The sequence below is a fragment of the Lampetra fluviatilis genome, chromosome 46 (assembly GCF_964198595.1).
Source record: "Lampetra fluviatilis chromosome 46, kcLamFluv1.1, whole genome shotgun sequence".
Taxonomy (NCBI): Eukaryota; Metazoa; Chordata; class Hyperoartia; order Petromyzontiformes; family Petromyzontidae; genus Lampetra; species Lampetra fluviatilis.
In genome coordinates this window covers 762,934-787,263 of record NC_136320.1, presented here as the reverse complement: position 1 = coordinate 787,263, position 24,330 = coordinate 762,934, and the positions used below count along the sequence as shown (strand labels likewise).

At 47.8% G+C, this 24,330-nt stretch overlaps 1 protein-coding gene across 2 annotated transcripts in view; it reads right to left on the bottom strand.

The window, feature by feature from the left end:
- The window catches only part of LOC144947631 (AP-1 complex subunit mu-1), a 36,324-nt gene extending 30,310 nt beyond the window's left edge, over positions 1-6,014 (bottom strand). Inside the window, exon 1 of one of the 2 annotated variants that reach the window (XM_078876847.1) lies at positions 5,319-6,014. In XM_078876847.1, coding sequence (XP_078732973.1) covers positions 5,319-5,360 — 42 coding nt within the window. In that variant the 5' untranslated portion in view covers positions 5,361-6,014. Of the gene's footprint in view, positions 1-3,874; positions 3,949-5,318 lie in introns of those variants that run through there. The other variant, XM_078876848.1, reaches the window with a different exon arrangement.
- Positions 6,015-24,330: the final 18,316 nt, after the last annotated feature.

The window sequence follows — 24,330 nt, the reverse complement described above, 5'->3', positions numbered from 1 at the left end:
TATGAGACCTCCTTTACCAGTGGCAAAATATAGTAGTAGATGTTTACCCTTTAAACTGGTACAAAACTGACACCTTCATACAAGGCATCATGTATAAAGGTGTCAGTTTTGTACCAGTTTAAAGGGTAAAAACCTACTACTATATTTTGCCACTGGTAAAGGAGGTCTCATAGAATATATAGTGGAATTCAAATTGTCCCTATGTTCTTACAAAAATTCCATTCTCATGGCAGGCCCAACCTTTTACTCATACAGCTATTGATGGCATATTCGCACAGAGAGGTGGAATCTGACTAAGTGGTATTAATTTTACGCACCTTCGCCAGACTATTCGTATTATTATTCTTGGTTCATTCGGTAAAGTCACGTAGAATGGAAATATGCAGCAGTGTGGTGTGCAGTAGGGTGGGTAGAATAATACATAGTGTAATATTACATAAATATGCTAAAATTCCTCTTGATATGCAAATTATTTTGTCAAGGTGCTCTTCCTCCTCCCTCCCAGCTTAAATAGATGCTCCAAGCCCAGGACGTGTCATTCAGATTCTGTCTTATCGACAGACCTGTTCTTCACCTGAGGACGGCTGCTTGCGTTGTGGCCGAAACGTCGTGAGAATTATTTTATTATGTTTTATTTGTATTATTTTATTATTTCCATTCTACGTGACTTTACCGAAAGAACCAAGAAGATGAATCCCTGCAGTCACAAAATCTTTAAATCGAAATATTAGTATTATTATTCCGCTTATTCACTCAGGAAAACCTCACCGAGTCTCAAGACTTGTTTGCAGTAGGGTCCAATGATGCTATGCATAATCCCAATTGGGATCCATGAGAGGTTTTTGGGTTAGATCGCGTAAATATATAGATGTGTGGTTAAAACCCGCCACCACCCGACACAGCCAACTAGTAAATGTTGTCACGTAAACAGAACGTGCCAATTCGTCACTAGTACAACACTAACCGGTGTGTTGGAGAGCCAAGCCACAACATTTACAAACTGAGTACGACGTTTTGCCAGTGATTACAACTAGCTTCATCAGGCGACAGCCAGATTTGTGGAGAAGTCTTACTGTTTCGTTCCTTATATAGAGGCGTAGATGTGTTGACCACCCTTCTGCGCTCTTGCACAATGTGGGGGGGGGGGGGATTACTGAGGCAACGTACATTATGCATGTGCATTATGCGAGCCCTTTGAACGTGTCCTTCCTGTGTCGAGTGGTGGCGGGTTTTGACGACACATTTATATATTTACGGGATCTAACCCAGAAACCTCTATTATGGATGATATTGGTCGCGAAAGCCTACGTGTTAAACCCAATTGGGATGTTTGGCCAATACGAGTTACATTGAGCATGTTTTAGCTATGGGAGGCAGGGTAAGAAAAACATCCAGAATAAAGCCAGGCAGCACGGGGAGGGGAGGGACATAAAAACGCCACACAAAAAGATGCCCAAGTCGGGAATCGAACCCAGGCCATTCTTGCTGTGAACCACAAGTCTTCCCAACGCACACCACCTGCTGCCCATGTTGATGATGGGCTGGGTGGACCTTGGCATATATTTTGAACTCGTGTCGTTGTGATGAGCTCGGTGCTTTTCAAACATGAGCATATCCTGGTGCGATGTATAGAGAGCAAACGGTATTTAAATAAATTCAAGGGCATAACCTTCATTAATCAGAACTGTCAATATCTTGAGTAAATCCTAAGATAGCTGCAGTTAGTTATGATCTAATTCACTTATCGAGAAAGCAAATTACATTTATTAATGAACGTTTTAGTATTCGGCTGGTTGACACAATGTTTGGGAGTGAGCGCCTCACAATCTTAAAGGTTGTGAGTTCTACTCAGAGGTGGGACAAAGTCATTGTTATGCAAGTCCAAGTCGAGTCGCAAGTCATCAAATTCATGACTCGAGTCTGACTCGAGTCCAAGTCACATGACTCGAGTCCACATCTCATAGGTGGGACAAAGTCATTGTTATGCAAGTCCAAGTCGAGTCGCAAGTCATCAAATTCATGACTCGAGTCTGACTCGAGTCCAAGTCACATGACTCGAGTCCACACCTCTGGTTCGACTCCTGGTTGTGGAGGTTGGTGGAGTGGATGGACTCTGAGGTTGTCTTGTGAATATACTCACACCTGCCATCAACTTAACACGCCAATTATCTATTCACTGCTGGATGAAGCATCCGCATATCCCCAGCTTGAACAGGGACCTTCAACGCAAACATTGTGTCCAAGTCCTGCTCACGAGCCGATCTCATCGCTACCATATCCCAGAGGTCGCAATCGGGTACCCGATACCCGTACCCTACCCGATACCCGGCTACCCGTACCCGGCCGGGTACCCGTTTGCGACCCTGGTACGGCCGGGTACGGGTAGGCCGTGAGTCACTGGTGAGTAACCATTTGTCACTCATTTCCCAACGTCTTGTCTCTTCTCACAATTCAAGTTCCTAGAATCAACCCACCCGCGCCTGCAACATGGCTTCATCCCAGAGGTCGCAATCGGGTACCCGTACCCTACCCGATACCCGGCCGGGTACGGGTAGCCGGGTATCGGGTAGGGTACGGGTACCCGTTTGCGACCCTGGTGCGGCCGGGTACGGGTAAGGAATCAAAACCCGTTTGCGACCTCTGCCATATCCTCAACAGACATCCTCCCGGAAAAGTCTCCCTCTTTTTTTTTGGCTGCCATTCCATCTGGGTCGTGCACAAACCCACTTTACACTTTTTCAACAAGTCAATACGATGTCTCGAGCGCAGGAGGTTGCTCTATCTGACGTGTCGTGTTCCTCGGTCTGTCTCTCGGTGTAATATTAAGCAAGCACCCTCTACAATGACCTCACCCCGCCGTAATAATGAGGAAAATTCCACCACTTCCTTTTGCACAGCAATAATGCAATTTATTTATCCAGGAAAGCCTGACCGAGTCTCAAGACTTTGTTTTCAAGACTCGTGTATTTTCATGTTTGGCCATTTCCATTAATATCTGCCTCTGTGTGCCATGAATTCGGAACACCCGGAGAAAACCTACGACACTTACAAATGACTAAAGCTCATATCTCCAGGCATGTTTACAAGTCCATTTCCTCTACAGTCAGCTACTGGCCATCTCACAACCCAAAAGGTTTGGGAGCTTCACAAATCTCGGTGTGATCCACCAACCCTTTCCTCTAAAGTGCTGGATTCACGATATGCACCACTACACCCCTATCACTTGTCCATTAAGCACTTTTTTATTACGTGGATTTTTGTTTACGGGTTGCGCAAATGCCATCACAATGTAGGAGAACTTTTACTGACCGTTGAGATAAAAATACTAAAATAAATCAGTAGTAGCGGGGCTTGGACATGACACACAGTTAGAAGTGATGAGAGCCAGGGGTAGAGGCTAACGACGGAGTGACAGCCAAAGGGCAGAACAAACCCATTGAAACGACGGAGCAATGAGATCGGCTCGTACGCATGCAGGCACTCGAGGAATTTGGCGAGTCGCAAGACCACGGCAGATCTCAGTTTTCATTTACTAGGTACAGTATAACCCGGTGAGCCATGCGGCTCTTGACTCGGGTGCAACGGCAACAAAACAAAAACATGAACAAGAAACATCTTAAAGTGACTACACGCAACAGAAAAATCCTGGGGGAAAAAACCCAGCAAAGTCTTCCAGAAAAAACACTGCAGATGGCGATGGCCTTCCAATCCAGCCGTGGATATAACACGGCCGACGATTTACGCCGACGCACAACAACAACAAAAACAACTCTGCATATCGGTGCATTGGCTCCGTGACTGCGTGTGCACATACAGGTAATGAACACCAGCCACACCCTTGTACCCCCAGCAGCAAATGCGGCCAGGCTCTTGCCTGCAAGTTGACAGCACCGATGGCGGACAAGGATCATTCGCCCACGGTCACTTGCTCCCGTGCGCTCAGCCGGTCACAGCAGACACTTTGAAGCACATCCCCACCAGGATTAGGCCAAGGCAGAGTGCACGCGTATACAGTGGCTCGCTGCAATGTGCCTAGTCATAGTGCACAGGGGACATGTAGTAGTAACCCGTCGCTTACTGGATGTCCGTTGCGTGTACACATAGCCCACACAGTAATGAACTAAGCAGCGTGCAAGCATAGCTAACAGCGTAGTCTCTCGTTATAGAATACAGGGAGAGAGCAGTGCACAAAACCCAGCAAGTGTGTAGAGCCATAGCTTCTAGCATAGAACATAACCACAGTACTATATATACTATATAGTTACAGTATAACCCACAGCAGTGTCTAGCCAGTGTATATTCATTGAACGTATCCTAGTACTTATCCTTAACATGCACGTATATCCCGTAGCACACTGATTAGTCATAGTGCAGAGGCAGATAGCTCATAGTACAGCACTTCACCAATGAACATACAAACATTCAGTGCAGACACAGCTAACAGCACAGAGCACACAGCAGTGTAACTGGCATAGTTCATAACGTATTGCTTAATCCCAGCCAAGAGAAAAATCCAATCACGAGACGTGCTTGCCAAGCATTGCTCAATAGCAGAATAATTATCAACAGGATACAAACATAGCCGACGGAATGATAACCCATCGGCGCACGCCGCTAAACTACATGTGGATTTGCCCATGGGGCAGTACCGAAGCAGTGTATAGACAAAGCCCACAGCATAGTGCCTTGCCAAGAGAGTCCAGACAGTCCATGGCATATTACCTCGCAGCAGTTGTGCAAGTACGAACCATAGCCCAACCCATAGCCCACAGGAATAGCAGCTAGCATCGTCTCCAGCCAGTGTAGATACAGCTCACAGTACATGTGTGTGCGGTTAAAGCCCATGGCATAGCTACTATATCCAGGGTGTACAGGTACGACCAGTATACACAGACGCAGCACATGGTAAGGTTTAGTCATTCGGGTAGGCAGAACCCATAGGCACATAGCTCAATGGCACAGCACTGCTGCTTTCAATACATCGCAAAACAACAGACTGTATTCCAGAAGGATATGCACAGCACACCACACAAGCACATGTAGGCTTAGCTCACCACACAATCATATGCAGACACAGCACACCACACAATTACATGTGTGCATATCTCACCATTAAAGCACAAGGCTCACCACACAAGAATATGCAGACAGCACACCACACAATTGTATGCAGACACAGCTTACCACACAATGACATGTATGCATAGCTCACCATTAAAGCACAAGTAAAGCTCACCACACAATGGCATGCAGACACAGCACACCACACAAGCACATGTACACATAGCTGAGGCACAGCCAGGCACAGCAATTCCTACCTTCCCCTTGAGGTCCAGGATGAACACAGCGGAGGCGGACATAACGGTGTCGTGTCTCCCGCCCCCAGTGTCTCTCTCCACGTGTCTCTCTCTCCACGTGTCTCTCTCCTCTCTCCACGTGTCTCTCTCCCCGTGTCTCTCTCCCCGTGTCTCTCTCCACGTGTCTCTCTCCACGTGTCTCTCCCCGTGTCTCTCTCCCCGTGTCTCTCTCCCCGTGTCTCTCTCCCCGTGTCTCCCCTCCACCAGGTCGCCTCCTGGCTGTGTCTGCGTGTCTCCGCGTGTCTCCAGCCCCGTGTCTCTGCGATCCCACGTGCGTCTCAATGCGTCTCGTCTTCCCCCAAGTGTCTCCGGCTCATGTCTCGAGTGACCCGAGTCTCACTCGGTCTTGTCCCCCCCCCCCCCCCCTTAAGTTGCCTTATACGCGGTGTCTTCCCGTCTCCAGGTCAGTCTCGGGGTGTCCCAGCCCGCAAGGTTGTCTCCTGTCCCTCACTCTTGTCTCCCCTAGTGTCTCCCTTCGTGTCTCGCCTTCGTGTCTCGCCTCGTGTCTCCCCTCGTGTCTCCCCTGTCTCTCCCCTGTGTCTCCCTCCGTGTCTCCCCTGGAGTCTGCAGTGAGTCTGCAGTGAGTCTCCAGTGAGTCTAAGTTCGCCTCCACGACCACGCGTGTCTCGCCTGGGTCTACTGTGTGAAGGAACCGGGTAACCCGGTTCCCTCAAAAAGGAAGCAGGGAACCGGTTCCGACGCGCGCCTCGCGAGGCTTGGAACCGGATCCAGGCCACGCTCCTGCCCAAACGTTTCAATTACATAAACATCTGATGATTGCTTGTGTTGCAGTCGAAACGTCGTGATAATTTTATTGTTCTATATTTTTATTACTTTATTGTTTCCCTTCTACGTGACTTTACCGAAAGAACCAAGAATATTAATCCCCCACCCATTAATGATTAACAATAAAATTGCGATCTTCACTTAAAGCTTTCGTGACTGCAGGAATTCATATTCTTTGGGTCTTTCGGTAAAGCCACGTAGATGGAATTAATAAAGAATCACGACGTTTCGATCGCAACACAAGCGATCGCAACACAAGCAATCGTCATCAGGTAAAAAAATATAGCGGGAGAGCTGCTGAGGCAGGATGTTATAAAGGATTGAGATTTTATTAATACTTTTATATTTAAAAAAATAATAAAAACGTTTTTATTTTATATTAAAAATATAAAAATGAAAAATAACAAAAAACACTAATGTAAACTGCAGCCTGGTTTTTAGTCAGGGTACACTCACAAAGTCACGTGAAAAAAGTGAATGAAAATAATAAAAAAGAATAATAAAAAACAAAAAAAACACTAGTGTAGACTGTAGCCTGGTTTTTAATCGGAGTACAGTCTACATTAAAACCAGGCTACAGTCAACAGTGGTTTTATTATTTTTATTTTATTATTTTTATTCACTTTTTTACGTCATTTTACCGAAAGAATGTGAATTCCTAGAATCACGAAAGTTTTAAGTAAAAAATAAACACAATTGTGATACATAATTATGTTTATCACAGTGACAACATAATTAGAATTACAAAAATGTCACCACAATGATACGAATAATTATGTTTAATACAGTTATGGTGACAACACAATTATAATCCCATAAAGAACATTTACGACAGAGTATATCTATGACAGTTATAGAGACACAATTATCCCATAAACAAAATTCTGACACAAAATGATACTGATTAAAGTTATAACACTATTGCAACGCAATAAAACTGAACGCAATTATTGTAAACATAATTGTGTTAATGGGCTATCACAATACAATTGCAAAAACAATTACACAAGTTTAATGTTCAGCACAACTCAGAACTAAACCATTGCAATTACAAAGCCCATTACAGGAGCTATAGCCAATGTAAGGGGCCGTCCATAAATGACGTCACGCGATTTTGGACGATTTTTGACCCCCCCCGTCACACGGCGTCACAAAAAGTCTGACCCCTCAAATATGACGTCACAAAGCTCTCCCCCCCCCCAAAAAAAATAAAACATGCTTCAAATTGCTTTAAACTATTGTCATTGTAGTGCGTATTTAATGTGGCGCTGTTGTAGGAGAAAAGATTAAAAAGCATATTTAATTAAGTAGAACGTGTTGTCTATATTCATTTAAAGTTGCGCATTTTTACGTGACGTCACATGTCTCAACCCCCCCCCCCCCTTGTCACACATCGTCACAAATGTCTGACCCCCCCCCCTAGGTGCGTGACGTCATTTATGGACGGCCCCGAACTGCAAAACAATAATCAACGCAGTTACAGTGAACACCATTATATTTTACTGTGGTTACAAAGACAGCACAGTTATAATCCCAAACACAAACTTTAAACTGAACGAGGCTCCCACGTGGTTCTGCTGCCGAGACTCTAATAGTCTAAACCGGCCCAGGGTTTGATTACGTTAACAAACACATTGTCCTGCGGAGGGAGCTGGTAGGAACGTTGCGTTGCTCGGTCAATGGCCAGGGTCAACGGCGGCGTGGTGTATTCCGCAAATATGCCCGACTGTGAGGGCGGGCACAAGCCGGCGTGAGTAGGTTAAACGTTGAGTTTTATAAGGGCACCACGGGGTGACCAGCCCCTCCCCAACCAGCCCCACCCCTCCCACCCCCCACCCAGCCCCACCCAGTCCCTCCCCTCCCACACCCCACCCAGCCCCTCCCACCCCCCACCCAGCCCCTCCCCACCCAACCCCACCCCTCCCACACCCCACCCAGCCCCTCCCCACCCAGCTCCTCCCTCCCCACCCAGCCCCACCCCTCCCACCCCCCACCCAGCCCCACCCTCCCCACCCAGCCCCTCCCCACCCAGCCCTTCCACACCCTCCCACCCTCCACCCCACCCAGCCCTTCCCCACCCCACCCTCCCCACCCAGCCCTTCCCCACCCAGCCCCTCCCTGCACGACGGACGGACACAATAATCCCCTGTGGGCTGGTGTAACCAGGAGGTTCCTACCAGTACGTGACTTCACCACTGCGAGTCGTTATCCACTGCTGGATGAAAGTTCTCCCCCACCACGTAATCGATAAGACGCACGGCCAGGTTTTCCCCAACTTTATTATAATTGTTATTATATAAGTGCTAAAATTAAACAACACGAATGTTTGTGTACATAATCATATTAAACGCGAGAAGTTTACGCGATTTGCGGTGCGTCTTATGATCCGAACACGATATAAAAACATTATTGTCAGTGGTAAGATTAACTCTTTGCCCGAAAAAACACAAATTATGATTATGATCGCACGCACTATGCAAAGTTACGCATTTTTAACACTTCACGTAAATTATACTTAAAAATTCGCCGGCATTACTCAATCACCGTTAATCCGAGGTAATTAATTACAATCTGAGGTAATTTCCTTCGCGAAAGAAAATCAATTCTTTCAAACTAATCACACTTCACACCAACATACGGTATTTTTAAAGCGATTGGGCTTACCTTTTTTTTGTAAAGCACATTAATCAATGTTAAACTTTAACATTCTGAAAACGTTTAATTGCCGTGATTCGGGCAAAAATAAACCGGACACCGCACCACGTGACACCGGCAGAGCCAATTGAGCGCGGGCCACAACTTTACCTAAGCGGTCTATGAAATATAAACGCCGCAGTGGGTGGGCGGCCGCGTTAACAGAGCGAGGGGCGGTCAGGTGAGTTTATATTTCCCACCGCGCATAAGCAAGTGGGCTTGACAACATGTAACGATTAAATTTCGATTTAAAGCTTTCGTGACTGCAGGGATTCATCTTCTTGGTTCTTTCGGTAAAGTCACGTAGAATGGAAATAATAAAATAAAACATTTAAATTAAAATAAAGCATAATAAAATATTTTATTTTTTATTATTTCCATTCTACGTGACTTTACCGAAAGAACCAAGAATATGTAACGATCCTTAGGGTTCTCGCGACACGTGGAGTTTCGCATTGCGATTGGAATCCGCGAGACCTGCCTCAATGCCGCGTGTGGAATACCGTGTGGCATTGTAGACTGTGCAGTTCTTTGTCTCAATGCTCCGCTGGATGAGAGCCTCCCCTATTTGACCACCGCGCGGGTCAGTGCAGGCTTTGGGGCTGTCCATAAATGACGTCACGCGATTTTGGACGATTTTTTACCCCCCCCCTTCGTCACACGGCGTCACAAAAAATCAGACCCCCCCCCCCTCAAATATGACGTCACAAAGCTCTGCTCCCTCCCCCCAGAAACATAAAAAAAATGCTTCAAATCGCTTTAAACTATTTTCATTGTAGTGCGTATTTATTGTGGCGCTGCACTCTAATGTTGTAGGAGAAAACATTTATAGTGGTAGGAACGAAGTGAACCAGCCTACAATAGATTATATCGTCCGTCCGTCCGTATAGCAACATCGCCCCCTACTGCAAACATTTGGCAGGACCCTACAAAAACCTTTAGACTCAGTGAGGCTTTCCTGGCTAAACAAGTGTAACATTCCCTTATAATTCCCTGAGATAGTTTTTTTATTCCCAGAGATAGTTTTTAATTAAAACATTTAAATTATTCCCTGAGATAGTTTTTAATTAAAATATTTAAATTAAAAATTAACTCATTCCCTGAGATAGTTTTAAATTAAAACATTTAAATAAAAAATTAACTCACAGCGGCCTAAAGCCTACAGCTAGGCCTAAAGCCTAGAACTAGGCCTCAAACTCTCCCTTCGTATCGTACCCCCGCGTGTGTGAAAGGGAGTTAATGTTTAACAATGTTACATTCCCTGATGTTTTTAAATAGAAACATTTACATTTAAAGCTTTTACATTAATCATTAAAACATTTAAATTAAAAATTAACTCACAGCGGCCTAAAGCATACAGCTAGGCCTAAAGCCTAGAACTAGGCCTCAAACTCTCCCTTCGTATCGTCCGATTAGGTGTAGCAGCATCGCCCCCTACTGCAAACACTTGGCAGGACCCTACAAAATCCTTAACACTATCTGAGGCTTTCCTGGCTAAACAAGTGTAATAATACATGATGTTTATATTCTTTGGATATTCGTTCCTACCAGCCCATCCCGCAGGGACCTGTTTTAAAAAGTCAATTTAATTAAGTAAAATGTGTTGTCTATATTTATTTAAAGTTGCGCAATTTGATGTAACGTCACATTTCTCAAACCCCCTCCCCTCGTCACACATTGTCACAAATGTCTGACCCCCCCTCCCCTAGGTGCGTGACGTCATTTATGGACGGCCCCTTTGGTGAAGACACGAGTCACGTTTCAAGTTAATACTGGTAGGAACCTCCTGGTTACACCAGCCCACAGGGGATTATTGTGTCCGTCCGTCCGTCGTGCAGGGAGGGGCTGGGTGGGGAGGGAGGGGCTGGTTGGGGAGAGGAGGGTGGGGAGGGGCTGGGTGGCGAGGGGAGGGTGCGGAGGGGCTGGGTGGGGGGTGGAAGGGGCTGGGTGGGGGGTGGGATGGGTGGGGCTGGGTGGGGAGGGGAGGGGCTGGTCACCCCGTGGTGCCCTTATAAAACTCAACGTTTCACCTACTCACGCCGGCTTGTGCCCCCCTCACAGTCGGCCATATTTGCGGAATACACCACGCCGCCGTTGACCTTGGCCATTGACCGAGCAACCCAACGATCCTACCAGCTCCCTCTGCAGGACAATGTGTTTTTTGTAGTAAACGAGGGTGATGACTTGAGGCGGAGCAAGCGTGAGTCTCACGTGCAAGTCAGTGGCCTGTATGTACGTTTAACTTCGTTCGCACCGTACGTAGAGGGGCTTTAGTCTGCCAGTAGGATGCGTTGAGTGCAGTGCGTGATCGCCGTTGGGTATTATGTTGCGGTGTAAATGTTCCCAATTTGGACCCTGACGCCGGCACACAATGAGCGGCTCTTGCGCATTACGCCACAGGATCTTTAACGCCCACAGGCGGTGTGTGCAGGAGTAAGGTACTCTATTGCCATTAGCAAACCTGTCAACCCCTTATCCGTGCCTACCTTGTTACAGAACAAATCAGACCTCACTGGTCACCCCGTGGACTTTATACAGCTCAACGTGCATCCTACAAAGTCACATCACAAGGTGAGAAACACAAACAAACAGACAAACATTGTTGCTCGTATTGAAACGGCTGTACACCGTATGGACCTGAAAACTCAATTTCCCCTGTACAAGAATACGGGGTAAACCGTGTGGGTTGACAGCTATGCATTATGTACAGGTTATTAACACCGGCAGTATTAGTCAGGGCGGCCGCTCGGTTCGAACCGCCAACCTCAGCAACAACTAGCGGCGAACGCACAGCCGTTGCGTTCTGCTGCACTGCCCACAAACGTAACATCCTCGGGAGGGGTCCCGCTTCCAGTTCCACTTCGTGCGAAGGCGATCGGTGTTGTTATCGATTAATTATCGAGTGGTGATCACCTTGTCAATGATTGTGGGGGAGGGGGGGTCGCCGCTCGCCCAGCGTGGTGCCGCGCCGGTCCGCGAGACAGGCAGTGATTGGTGATCTCCACGAGATCGGCGGCCGATGGGGAAGGAAATACCCAAAGATCGGATAGGGCAGATCTGTGAGTCTCTATGTGGGATTCTAGATTTGAAGCTTTCATGACTGCAAGGATTCATATTCTTACGTTTTTTCGGTAAAGTCACGTAGGTAAAAAAAATTAAAATTAATAATAGCTGTGTCACTTGATACAGCTATCGTGCTGTGACGGTTCCACCTGAAGACGGAAGCTTGTGTTGCCTCCGAAACGTCGTGATTTATATTTAATTTTTATTTTACTTTTATTAATTTTTTTTTTACCTACGTGACTTTACCGAAAAAACCTAAGAATATCTCTATGTGTGAGTCTATGGGTCTATGTGTGAGTCTATGTGTGAGTCTATGGGTCTATGTATGAGTCCATGTATCGTTGAGTCTATGGGTCTATGTGTGAGTCCATGGGTCGTTAAGTGAGTCTATTGGTCTCTGGGTGAGACTATGGGTCTCTTGTGTGAGACTATGGGTTTCTTGTGTGAGTCGTCTATGGGTTTATGTGTAAGTCGTCTATGGGCATCTGTTTGAGTCGTCTTTGGGTCTGTGTGAGTCGTTTATGGGTATCTATTTGAGTTGTCTATGGGTCTCTGTGCGAGTCTTTGAGTCTCTTATGTGAGTCGTCTATAGGTCTTCCGTGGGTCTCTGTATGCGTCGATGGGTCCCTGTGTGAGTACGGGTCTGTGTGTGAGTCGACGGGTCTCTGTATAAATCTATAGGATTATGCAGGTCTCTACGTGAGGCTATGGGGTCTCCGTGTGAGTCTAGAAGGCCAGGTGGTGGGACGCAATTAGAGCGGTGATTGCGCGAGCACAACACCCACCAACCTCTGTCGTGATTGCATCTCTCTAAGTCGATTGACGTGCGTTAACAGTCCAACTGCTCGGGCAATCGAAATGTTTGTTGCCTCTCATCTCTGGCCTGAGGTTGATAAAGATACACAGGCGCAGTCCTGCAATTTGCCAGCTCGCGCAACTGCTGGCGGAAGGGTCCACACTCGAGTGACCTCCAGAGAGCTCCAACCTCCCTCTCGAGCAGCGGTTCTTATTCTTCTTTAAAAATTTTACACCTTGCCATATTTACAACATGTTACCCTATTTGTATTTTAGGATTGTATATTACGGCGAGTTTACATTTTATATTGTATACTTATTCAAAAATGTACATACTTTAGCCCCTGAGTATTAGTTAGACTTTGTAATTTTAGTATAGTTAGACTGTATACCACTTATTTAAGTTTTAAGATTCCTACATGTTGAATGTATGCACCTTCCTGCCATAGTAAATTCCTTGTTTGTGCAAACTTTCATGGCGAATAAAACCCTTTCTGATTCTGATTTCTGATTCTTAACCTGGGGGTGCGAGATGCCCTTTCTGGGGGGAGTGCGAGACGTGGCCAGATTTTTTGTTTTAAAGCGAAATCATCGAAGCACAGATTAAGCACGGGCACGTGAGTACAGCCACTTACACCATTGGTACCTCATTTGGCAGTACAAAATATGATACAGTGAAACCTTGGATTGCGAGCATAATTAGTTCCGGAAACGTGCTTGTAATCCAAAGCACTCGTATATCAAAGCACTCGTATATGAGTTGTGATCACGTGACGCTCGGCAGACAAAGCGTATACACGTACTACTCGTATTGCAAGACCTCGCTCGTTTATCAAATGAATATTCATTAAAAAAATGTGCTCGTCTTGCAAAACACTCGCAGACCAAGTTACTCGCAATCCAAGGTTTTACTGTAATTGTTTTTTTACCCTTTTATCTGGCAACAAAACTGACACCTTTTTTACAAGGAGTCATGTTTGCATAGACCACAATACCTGCAGTCATAATGCAAACAAAACACACAACTCTGATAATGTATGCACTGTCCTTGAAGTTGATTGGTCTACACCTGAGACAGCTTTACTTAGAGCCTAGTCTCACATGGTGTTGGACCAGATGACGCCAAACCACTTAGTTTCATCAAACCTCCTCCTATGTATTTATTAACACTGTGCATTTTTGAACGCTTGAGAACCCGAATGGGGTGGTGCAAGGCTGCATTGGTGGTCTCTGGTGGCCTGCTACTGCTGTACACACCACCCGCCACTAGACGGCATCATCCGCGTTGCAATGGGGTTTTCACAAATGTGGGTAACATCTCGAAACCTCCAGCAGCATCAACAAATGTGAAAACATCATCGTGCTGCTGTCAAACCCCAATCGGCAAAAGTACCCCCCCCCCTCTTCTGAAAAATAAGTCAAGAACACTCCTCTGGAGGGTGATGCAGTCTGTTCTCCGATAACGCGGAGAACAGACTGCATCCTGATGAACACCGCCTTTTAATGCTCTTATACAAGCTCACAACTTTATCTATCTGTGATGAATGTTGCACTTCCCGTCGTTTTCATGCAGGGGGCGCTGCAAACCTACGCGCCCCCTGCATGAACGACGGAGGCACAGGGACAGACGTTCGATCACGTTGGAATCGATCCGCAGACGGCGGTCTTCTCGCACGGCCAGCTCCGTGTCACCTTATCTCGATCCCGCAATCCCAAACGGGTGAAAGTCCGCATCGAACCGAACCCCCGCCAAGGCCATCTACTTAACGACGAGAGAAAATTCACACGAAACGTCCTTTTCAATGAAGTCTTCCAGATGTAAAATGATATAAGCTTTTAATGAAGGAATACAATTATCTAATTCAAACCATAATACAATTCAATCTTTATTTGAAGCTTTCGTGACTACAGGAATCCATACTCTTTGGTTCTTTCGGTAAAGTCACGTGGGTAAGAAAATAAAATAAGTCACGACGTTTCGGGCGCAACACAAGCATTCATCATCAGGTGGGAAAGCGTGATCTGCTGCTGAGGTGGAAAAGCATGGTCTGCTGCTGAGGCAGACTGATGATGGACGCTTGTGTTGCGTCCGAAATGTCGTGTTTCATTTTATTTTATACCTACGTGACTTTCCCGAAAGAACCAAAGAGTATAAAACAAGATAATTGGTTTTTTACCCTTCTATCTGGCAACAAAACTGACACCTTTTTACAAGGAGTCATGTTTGCATAGACCACAATACCTGCAGTCATAATACAAACAAAAAACATAACTCTGATAATGTGCACTGTCCTTGAAGTTGATTGGTCCACACCCGAGACAGCTTTCCTTAGAGCCTAGTCTCATATGGGTTGGACCAGATGACGCCAAAAGGCGCACAACTCAAAGACAATGCACCATCAGAGTATGAGAGCTCGGGGTAAAGCATTTACACCAAGCTCTCATACTCTGATGGTGCGTTGTCTTTGAGTTGTGCGCCTTTTGGCGTCATCTGGTCCAACCCATGTGAGACTAGGCTCTAAGGAAAGCTGTCTCGGGTGTGGACCAATCAACTTCAAGGACAGTGCATACATTATCAGAGTTATGTTTTTTGTTTGCATTATGACTGCAGGTATTGTGGTCTATGCAAACATGACTCCTTGTAAAAAGGTGTCAGTTTTGTTGCCAGATAGAAGGGTAAAAAAACAATTATCATATTTTTACTGGCAAATGAGGTTCCCATGGAGTATAAAACAATTCAAAGATGTTTCATTTTAAAACTTCAAAACGGAGCATCGGGTGCTTGTGTGAATGCGTCGTTCGTGTGCAACTTTTTTCGTGACTTTCCTGGCCGAAGGCCGTCAATGTTTGTGAGGGGCGACCCAGGCGACCCCGAACAAACCCCTAGTAGATAATATTGGGGTAAGGCACAGTCCGCGAGAACACCGTGAGATGCGCACGCAGGCTGAGCAAAGACCGAGGCTCGTGGGTAGCATCTAGAAGCATCCAGCAGCATCCCAATTGCCTTGTGCGATGATGCTACACCGAGGCAGCCGCACAGCCGCTGATTCATACTCGCGCTGCGACGTAGTTCTGCTCACTCAATCGCGTTATGTCCAAATCGCATCCACGTTATGAACGAAGAATGCATTCCCTAGTACGTTGTACGTCCCATGGCATCATGTCCAATTCGTCTTCTTGGTTCTTTCGGTAAAGTCACGTAGAAGGGAAATAATAAAATAATACAAATAAAACATAATAAAATTATTCTCACGACGTTTCGGCCACAACACAAGCAGCCGTCCTCAGGTGAAGAACAGGTCTGTCGGAAAGACAGCGTCTTGCGTTGTGGCCGAAACGTCGTGAGAATTTTATTTTATGTTTTATTTTTATTATTTTATTATTTCCCTTCTACGTGACTTGACCGAAAGAACCAAGAAGATGAATCCCTGCAGTCACGAAAGCTTTTAATCGAAAATGTCCAATTCGCTTGATGAAAGCACGCGCTATAGGCGAACGGACTGTATTGGCCTACTCTTCCACGCTCGCCAGCCGTCTTAGGAGGAGGTGAGAGTACCCACACCTTACCCCACCATCACACGTGACCTGCCGTCGATCATCGACTGGACTGTAGTGTGAACCCATTGACCCTGGGTTGCATGTCGCCACGTGGTCACCACCTTACACCACGGCGGCATTGCCTCCTTGGACGATTACTCTGTAAATAAATGTGACCGGACGAGATGTCACGCAGATAATGCCAAACACATTTATTGAACTATTGTGGATAAATATGACGCAATCACGAAACCGATTATTAATAACTCCGCGCATTTTAACTGTTAACGTTGGACTTCTTTCGCACCGTACGTAGCCAACCATGCTGATCAGAGCGGATTGGGAGTGGTGGCGCAGCGGTTAGCGAGCTGCAGGCACCGCCCAATGCCGGACGGCGGTTGCTTAGCACGTGGTCTGTAACGGAGCACTTTGGAGGCAGCCAGGGTTGGTGGATCACCGCACACACGTTGTGAAACTCCCTTCTTCCCGTGGGTGTCTAGGTGTCATAACCCTGGCTCGCCAGGAGAGGGCGGTACAACACAAATGTGGACTCCACCGTCTGTATGAGATAGAGTGTTTCCCCCTCGCACGCGTGAGTGTTCATCTCGCCACCGTAGGGCGCCACGAGATGTTAACTACCTCGCCTGGTATACAGGAGGTCGTGGGTTCGATCCCGACCCTTGACACCTGCTGCTGTATATTTGGGGAGTTTGCAGTGTCTCTCTCTCTCCCCGTGGTCGCGTGCATTTTTATCCGGGTCCTCCGGTTTTTCCCTCCACATGTATGAACACGCGTTTAGAGTAATTTTGCTGCTATACATTTCCACGTGATGACAAGCCACCTCGCTGAGCTGTCACTTGTGGCCAGGTCACTTCTGCAAAATATCCATATAGCTCAGTGGGTCTTACCTGGTAAAATAAAAAAATGTGTATCAATAATTTGTAGTTTCAGTTTCCTGCTAAATGTAGGCACTCATTATTTGGCCAATAACTGAATATACAGAGGACCGCAGAGCTCGGGAAACTGTTGGCAGCTCAAGCTACCCGAGTTTAATTCCCGGCTCATGGCCAACAACAACAACAACAAGCAGTGGAGAGTGATATCTGAACTGAACCGATCCTGTGCAGCACCGATCCATTCATCAACAATCTGCACCGATCAAAGTGGTGAAGTATAGTCAATCAACGTGTCCGTTACGGACATGACGTGGGGGAAGGCCTTCATCCAGCAGTGGAGTGACAGAGCCGTATTTAACCATTATTCGGTATTACTCTAATATAACAGACAGGTTATTGTTTTACTCTTATATATGTAGTGACATCGCTGGATGTCAACATGCTGGGTGCAGTGCCGGCTCGAGAGGGGCACGGCGTGCGGTGGAGCGACATCGCGTTGTGGGTGTAGTACCAGCCCTAGAGGGGCCCGGTGAGCGCTGATTGATCGCGCGAGATGGCACGTGCAGTGCCGACCCTACAGGGCAGGGTGTGTGGGTGCAGGCAGAAGGATGGGGTTACTCGAGGCCATGGCACTCTGGTTGACCCAGGAGGACACGTGACCAGTTAAGTCTACAAAGGGGCCCCAAGCGGGGGCTAGGGGTGGTCACGTGATTGGGACCCAGATCCTTCCCTAGGATTCTGGAAGGTGGACGTTGCCAAGGGCGGAGCCGGCCACGCCGCAGAGAATATCAGCCGGGTCCCGGTTGTTGTTCATCCTGTAAGAAACCTTCGTCTTCGTTCTACGTTCAACGAGTCTCCAATATGTGGACCCGGGCTGAAGCTGTTGGTCCCGGTCCGTAGTAGCAGTTACGTAGTGACTAGTGTAGCTAGATTGGTGGTTATCACCCGGTTAACTACACCAGTTACGTTGTCACTAGTGTAGTTACTAGTGTAGTTAACCTGGTGGTCACCACCATAGGTTGTTATTCTGTTAAGGGGAAGTTACCCCGTGTGTGTTGCCTCCAAGTCTACGTCTGAGACTCAGTTGAATCCATTACATATACAGTACAATGTAAACTACTAAGTTGACCTGCGGCCGCGTCTACAGCACTGAAGTCACGCTGCTGCCTGCCACAGGTGTCCGATTCTATGCTCGTATCACTTGAAGTCACGGGGAAGGTCCACACCTCTGTAGGGAAGGCCAAAACCTCTGTAGGGAAGCTCCAAATCTCTGTAGGGAAGGCCAAAACCTCTGTAGGGAAGGCCAAAACCTCTGTAGGGAAGGCCAAAACCTCTGTAGGGAAGGCCAAAACCTCTGTAGGGAAGGCCAAGACCTCTGTTGGCCACGTCCTCTTTGGGGCCTCTCTCCCATTAAGCCGTCTGGCCTTTTGTTTGTAAAAGGGGGATTGTACAGGGCACAATGCTCGGCTCACGTGCGCGAGGAAGACCACAGAGGGATTCCGCGGATGGATAACGTCAAAGCGTGGTGGACGAGGCTCACGCCGGAACAGACAACGAGAGGATAGGTAGGGGACATGAGTCAGTGGCGAAGGATTGGCCGTGGTTGCGGTTCAACCCCTCTGATCGAGGACGGCTGAAGACAAGAGAAGACCCTCCGCTTGCTACCCCCCACCCCACCCCTCCACCACCCGCAGCCTCTTACGTTTCGGCACCTTTCCCTTTTGAAGGCCTTCGCCTCTCTCGTGTTGGCCCAGCACCGCACCACTCCCCCTTGTACACAGGGGTGGGTTGGGCTGTTTTAGGTGGAGGTTGTGGGGGTGGGCGGGGGGGTCAGCAGGGGGTGGGGAGGGGTGAGTTGGGGGGGGGGCAGTGGAAGTGGGGCGGCTTTGAGACGACCACAGTCCCTCTTGGGGCAGCAGTGCAATCGAATCCAAGTCGTATTTAAAGAGCGCCTCCACTCAAGGCGCTTCGCGACGCGCCTCACGATACGGTGACGCGGAATGGAACGGCGCAGGTGCCAGGGGCGTAACAAGGATCGAGGAATGAGTGACAGCAGCGAGAGAGGGGGGTACTTTGGGATCACGAACTGGCTATGGGGGGGGGCAGGAAGGAGTGGAGAGGATAAGGGAGGGAAGAGGAAGGGAATGGGGACGTGGCGAGGCTTTAAGAGAGGAACGGAAAGAGGTTAAGGAGGAGGACTGCGTAATGCACAGGGGAAGTTGATTCCACTATGAGATCTCTTTTACCAGTGGCAAAATATAATAGTAGGTTTTTACCCTTTTAACTGGTACAAAACTGACACCTTTATTCAAGGCATCATGTTTGCAATGACCACAACACAAGTAGTCAAAAAAGCAAACAAAAAGAAGCAACTCTGATAAAGATGATAAGGACAGTGCATATTATCATCTTTATCAGAGTTGCTTCTTTTTGTTTGCTTTTTTGACTACTTGTGTTGTGGTCATTGCAAACATGATGCCTTGAATAAAGGTGTCAGTTTTGTACCAGTTAAAAGGGTAAAAACCTACTATTATAAGTTGATTCCAGTGGAGGGGTGCAAGGAAGGAGAGGGATCAAACACGGGGACTGGGCACGGTGAGGAGGGACAGAGAGAGAGAGAGGAGATTGCAGGACGAGAGGGGGCATGGAAGGAGATGACAGAGGCGATATGAGGTGTGGCAAGGGCATGAAGGGACCCACGAACTAGCGGTCATATTTGAAAAGACAGCGGTGTCGTGAATGGGGAGCCAGTGGCGCTGAAGGAGAACTCGGATTTCTTTAAACAAATTCCTCATCAGTGATGTGCGGAATGACTACACCTCTTCCCTGACACATGTCCAGAGTGGAAGAGTAGGCCAAGAATAGCCTCTCTCCAGAGGCTCCCACGAGTGGGAGACCCTCCCCGAGCAGTGAGAATGTGATCGATTTCAAGGCCGTGCCTCTAACGCTTTTACTTTTGATGGGAGATTTCGGGAGCGTTTCACCAACTCCTGGTGAGAACACTCGCCACACAACGTCCGGATAGGCCTCGATTTGTAACCAATTTAGAGACCACGGAGGGATGATGATGACTGGCTGTTGGTAATGATGATAATTTCCCGATGACAGTGATGCGGATGATGATGGCTCGATGGCGGGGCTAATGATGATTGATTGTTCAATGCTGCTGATTAATGGCTACCAGTTGCTGATGATGATTGGGTGCAGCTGATGAATCATTATCATGAGTTGGAGCCGATGATGATGACGATGTGAGCAGTGCCGGATTAAGCTAGTGCGGGGCCTGTAGCATATGTTATAAAGCGGCCCTAAATAAAAAATAAAACACGTAAATATTAGAACACAAAATGTTTTACTTGCACAGTAAAGTAATTGTATGTTTTTATTTGCTATACAGACAGATAATACAACAAATCATAATAAAGGTTTTTGGGTTAGATCGCGTTATTTATAAATGTGTCGCAATCCTCCACCACCCGACACGGCCAATCAGTAAAAAATGTGTCACGTGGACAAAAGACAAATAGTTCACTACTTTAGCCCACCGGTGTGTTGAAGAGTGAATCCACAACATTTACAATTTTTGAGTAGTACGACGTTTCGATCCGGCAATTTGCCAGAATAGTGAAACCCATTCAGGCGCAGTGATTTGAGGCGGAGGGGGGGGGGTATTGTAATTATATAATAGATTAGTAATCAGTCAATTGTTATGATTAGTAATCAGTTGTAGATTAGTAATTAGTTGCAATGTGTATTATTCAACAACTTAGCCCAATTATTATACCCAAGCAGGTGCAGAGATCAGAAGGGGGCGGAGGGGAGGAGATGGTTATTGTAATTATATACTACGTTTGTAATCAGTTAATTAGTATGCGTTTCCCCTATAAGGAATTGTAATATGTATTATTTAATAATACGCTTCCAGGCCGCACTAAGCCTGTAGCTGTCAGAGCGATTAAAGTTATTTCTGTTTCTCTCAATTTCAATGGATTCTCTAATTAGTCTTGGCCAGTAATAATTCGTTTTACACAACACTTCAACGTTATCAAAATCAATTGAGTGTCCCTGTTGGCAAGCATGTTCTGCCACTGCCGACAGTTGTGTTTGAGATAATTTAATATTTATTTGGTGTTATTTTAGTCTTACGCTGATGTTACGTCCCATCTGTCAAATATAGCATCTGCCACATAAAAAATTAATCCGATATACACCTTCTGTTATTAATTTAGGTAATTCGTCTTTAGTGCAAGATACTAGTTTTTGAATTGTGTGTACAGTACCAAATCTTACGAGGCTAAAGTAGTGAACAATTTTGTCTTTTGTCAAAGTGACACATTTTTTACTCACTGGCCGTGTCGGGTGGTGGAGGGTTACGACACATTTATAAATAACGCGATCTAACTTAAAAACCTTGATGATTAATATTGGTCGCGAAAGCCTACGTGTTAAATACGACAAATAGCTAACCTTAAACACCTAGTCGTTCATAAAAGTTGAAGGCAGTATAGTACTATAGTAATAGAGCAAGTGCAGAATCACTGAACCGGAATTGATAGCTTGAAATCATTTAACGTGGGGCCCTTGAAAGTGCGGGGCCCGTAGCATATGTAGCTACTTTTGCGACTAGCATGATCCAGAACTGGATGTGAGGTGGTTTTAATACCCTCGTGTTGATGATTCGTCGATAGTGGCGGCGATTTCTGCTGCTCTTGCTGATAATGCGAATAATCATTGACGGTGGTGGTGATGATTGTAAGCTGATGCTGATAATGACGACGCTGCTGATTATGACGACGCTGCTATTGCTAATGACGCTGACGATGATGACGACAACATTCCAGAACCATCGATGGGCAGTGACACGGCCCAGCGGGAGCGCGTTCGCGGCTCGTTGTTGGAGAGTCGTCGCGGTTCAAATAAAAACGGCGGCCCCAATTAATACGCCGGGTGTATTGACCGTCAAAATACGCACAGTGGTCGTTTGAAGATCCCGTGGCGTCACTGGCAAGAGTAGGCCACTGCGTGCCAGCGTCACGGTGGCAAATTTGATAAGTTTGATAAAAAAAAAAGTTTATTGGATTATACACGCGGGAGCGATCAGAACCCTCCTGAAAATAAAATAAATGTCACGAGGCTATGTCAAACTTTCCTGGGTAAACAAGTTTAACAAGAAAAAAATAAATCGATACAAACGAAAAAAAAACGCTCCATCCCGGTCATGTTTTTGAAAAAGACGTCCACCAACACCATCACCGCCGCCACGTACCCCAACAATCTCTCCATCACCAGGCACCGCCGATCTTCAATTCATCTGGAGAAGCGACCGCCGTCCTTGGCTCTCCCATCACGGCTTCCTCAACTTGCCCTATCTCCTCACCTCCTGCTCGCCGGCACTGCCACCACCACCAACACCACCGCCACCATCGTCATCCGACACGTGCACGGGTGGCACCAGGCTGTAGTAATGATCTGGCGCGGGTAGATTCACGTATATGGACACCTCCACCTCCTCCTCCTCCTGCTCATCTTCACCTTCCACGTGCACATCCGTCTCCTCCGCCATCGTCGGCGCATGCTCCTTGGATCTGTTCGGCGTGGGGAGGTTCTGATACTCGGACTCGGGGCGTTCCGTGCCCAGCTGCAGCAGCAACCCGGCGCGCCGATCGAACCCCGCCGACACCGCGGCCGAGAGGTCTGACCGCGATCCACCCGGGCCTGACGCCGCCGCCGCTGCTGTCGCCGCCGATGCTTCTGCGGACAACGAGGCCGACGAGGACGAGGACGCCTTTGCGAGGGGCCAATTCTCGTAGGGGCTCGGGTCACACGTGCCGGCGTTCGCCCGGTCACCTCCTCCGCCGAATTCTCTCTCTCGCCGAGGGCTCGGCCTGTAGATGTAGCTATCGTGCTGGGCATCGGAGCTGCGGATTCGAGAGCTGAGGCCCGACTTGTGGCCGGGGCAGCAGCGGCGACAGGAGGAGCAGCAGGAGGAGATGACGGGGTCTAGGTGGCGCTTGCATCCCAGGTAGAGCGTGGCGATTATCAGAGCCACCGCGACGGTCCCTACGCACGCGTACACCGCCGTGTGTGACTCCTTGCAGATGTGCTCGCGTGACACGTTGGTCAAGGACTGTCCCGACAAACTCTCCGGAATCGCGCACTCGACGACGATCTGTGGCCCGGACGACGATGAATACTGCACCTCTGCCATCCTCTTCACCGCCTCGTACAAGTCGCAGTCGCACTCGATGGGGTTGCCCCTCGCGTCCAGAGCGGTCAGCCCCCTGTGGGTGATGGACCTCTGGAGGTGCGTCAACTCGTTCTCGCCCAGGTAGACCTCGTCGAGGTCGCGAGCCTCGCCGAGGAACGGCTCGGGCAACGTGGCCAAGGCGTTCCCGACGAGGTAGACGGTGCGCAGGGCCGGCACTGCGGGGATGTCCACGACGCGCAGGCCGCAGTGGGACAGGTCGAGGACTTGGAGCGCCGTGAAGTTGAAAGTCGCCCTCAGTTGCTCGAGGGAGCGCGCGCAGCCGGAGCCAGAGACGTTGAGGCAGCAGGAGCCGGGGTCGGTGGCGTTCCAGGCAGTGGGCTTGCACGAGCGGCACCGCGGAGGCGATGTGCTGGCGGTGGTCTTGGGCGGAGAGAAGGAGGAGGAGACGCAGAGACGCAGCAGCAGCAGCAGGAGGAGGAGGAGGAGGGGGGGGGTGCCGTTGTGGATCATGGTCTCGACTCTGAGAGATGGGAGGAAAGGGAGAGTGAGTGAGTGTGTGTGAGTGATTGAGGTGCTCGCTAACAGCACTTGCCCCTACAGTATGTTAGGCTATACGGGGAATCTTTATCTTTGTGGTGGTGGTGTAGCCGTTAGGGGCCGTCCATAAATGACCTCACGCACCTGGGGAGAGGGGTGGGGGTCAGACATTTGTGACGATGTGTGACGAGGGGGAGGCGGGGTTGAGAAATGTGACGTCACATTAAAATGCGCAACTTTAAATAGAGACAACACGTAGACTTTTTAATAAATGTTTTCTCCTACAACATCAGAGTGCAGCGCCACATTAAATACGCACTACAATGACACTAGTTTAAAGCGATTTGAAGCATGTTTTATTTTGGGGGGGGTGGGCAGAGCTTTGTGACGTCATATTTGAGGGGGGGGGTCTGACTTTTTGTGACGCCGTGTGACGAGGGGGGGGGGATTTAAAAAT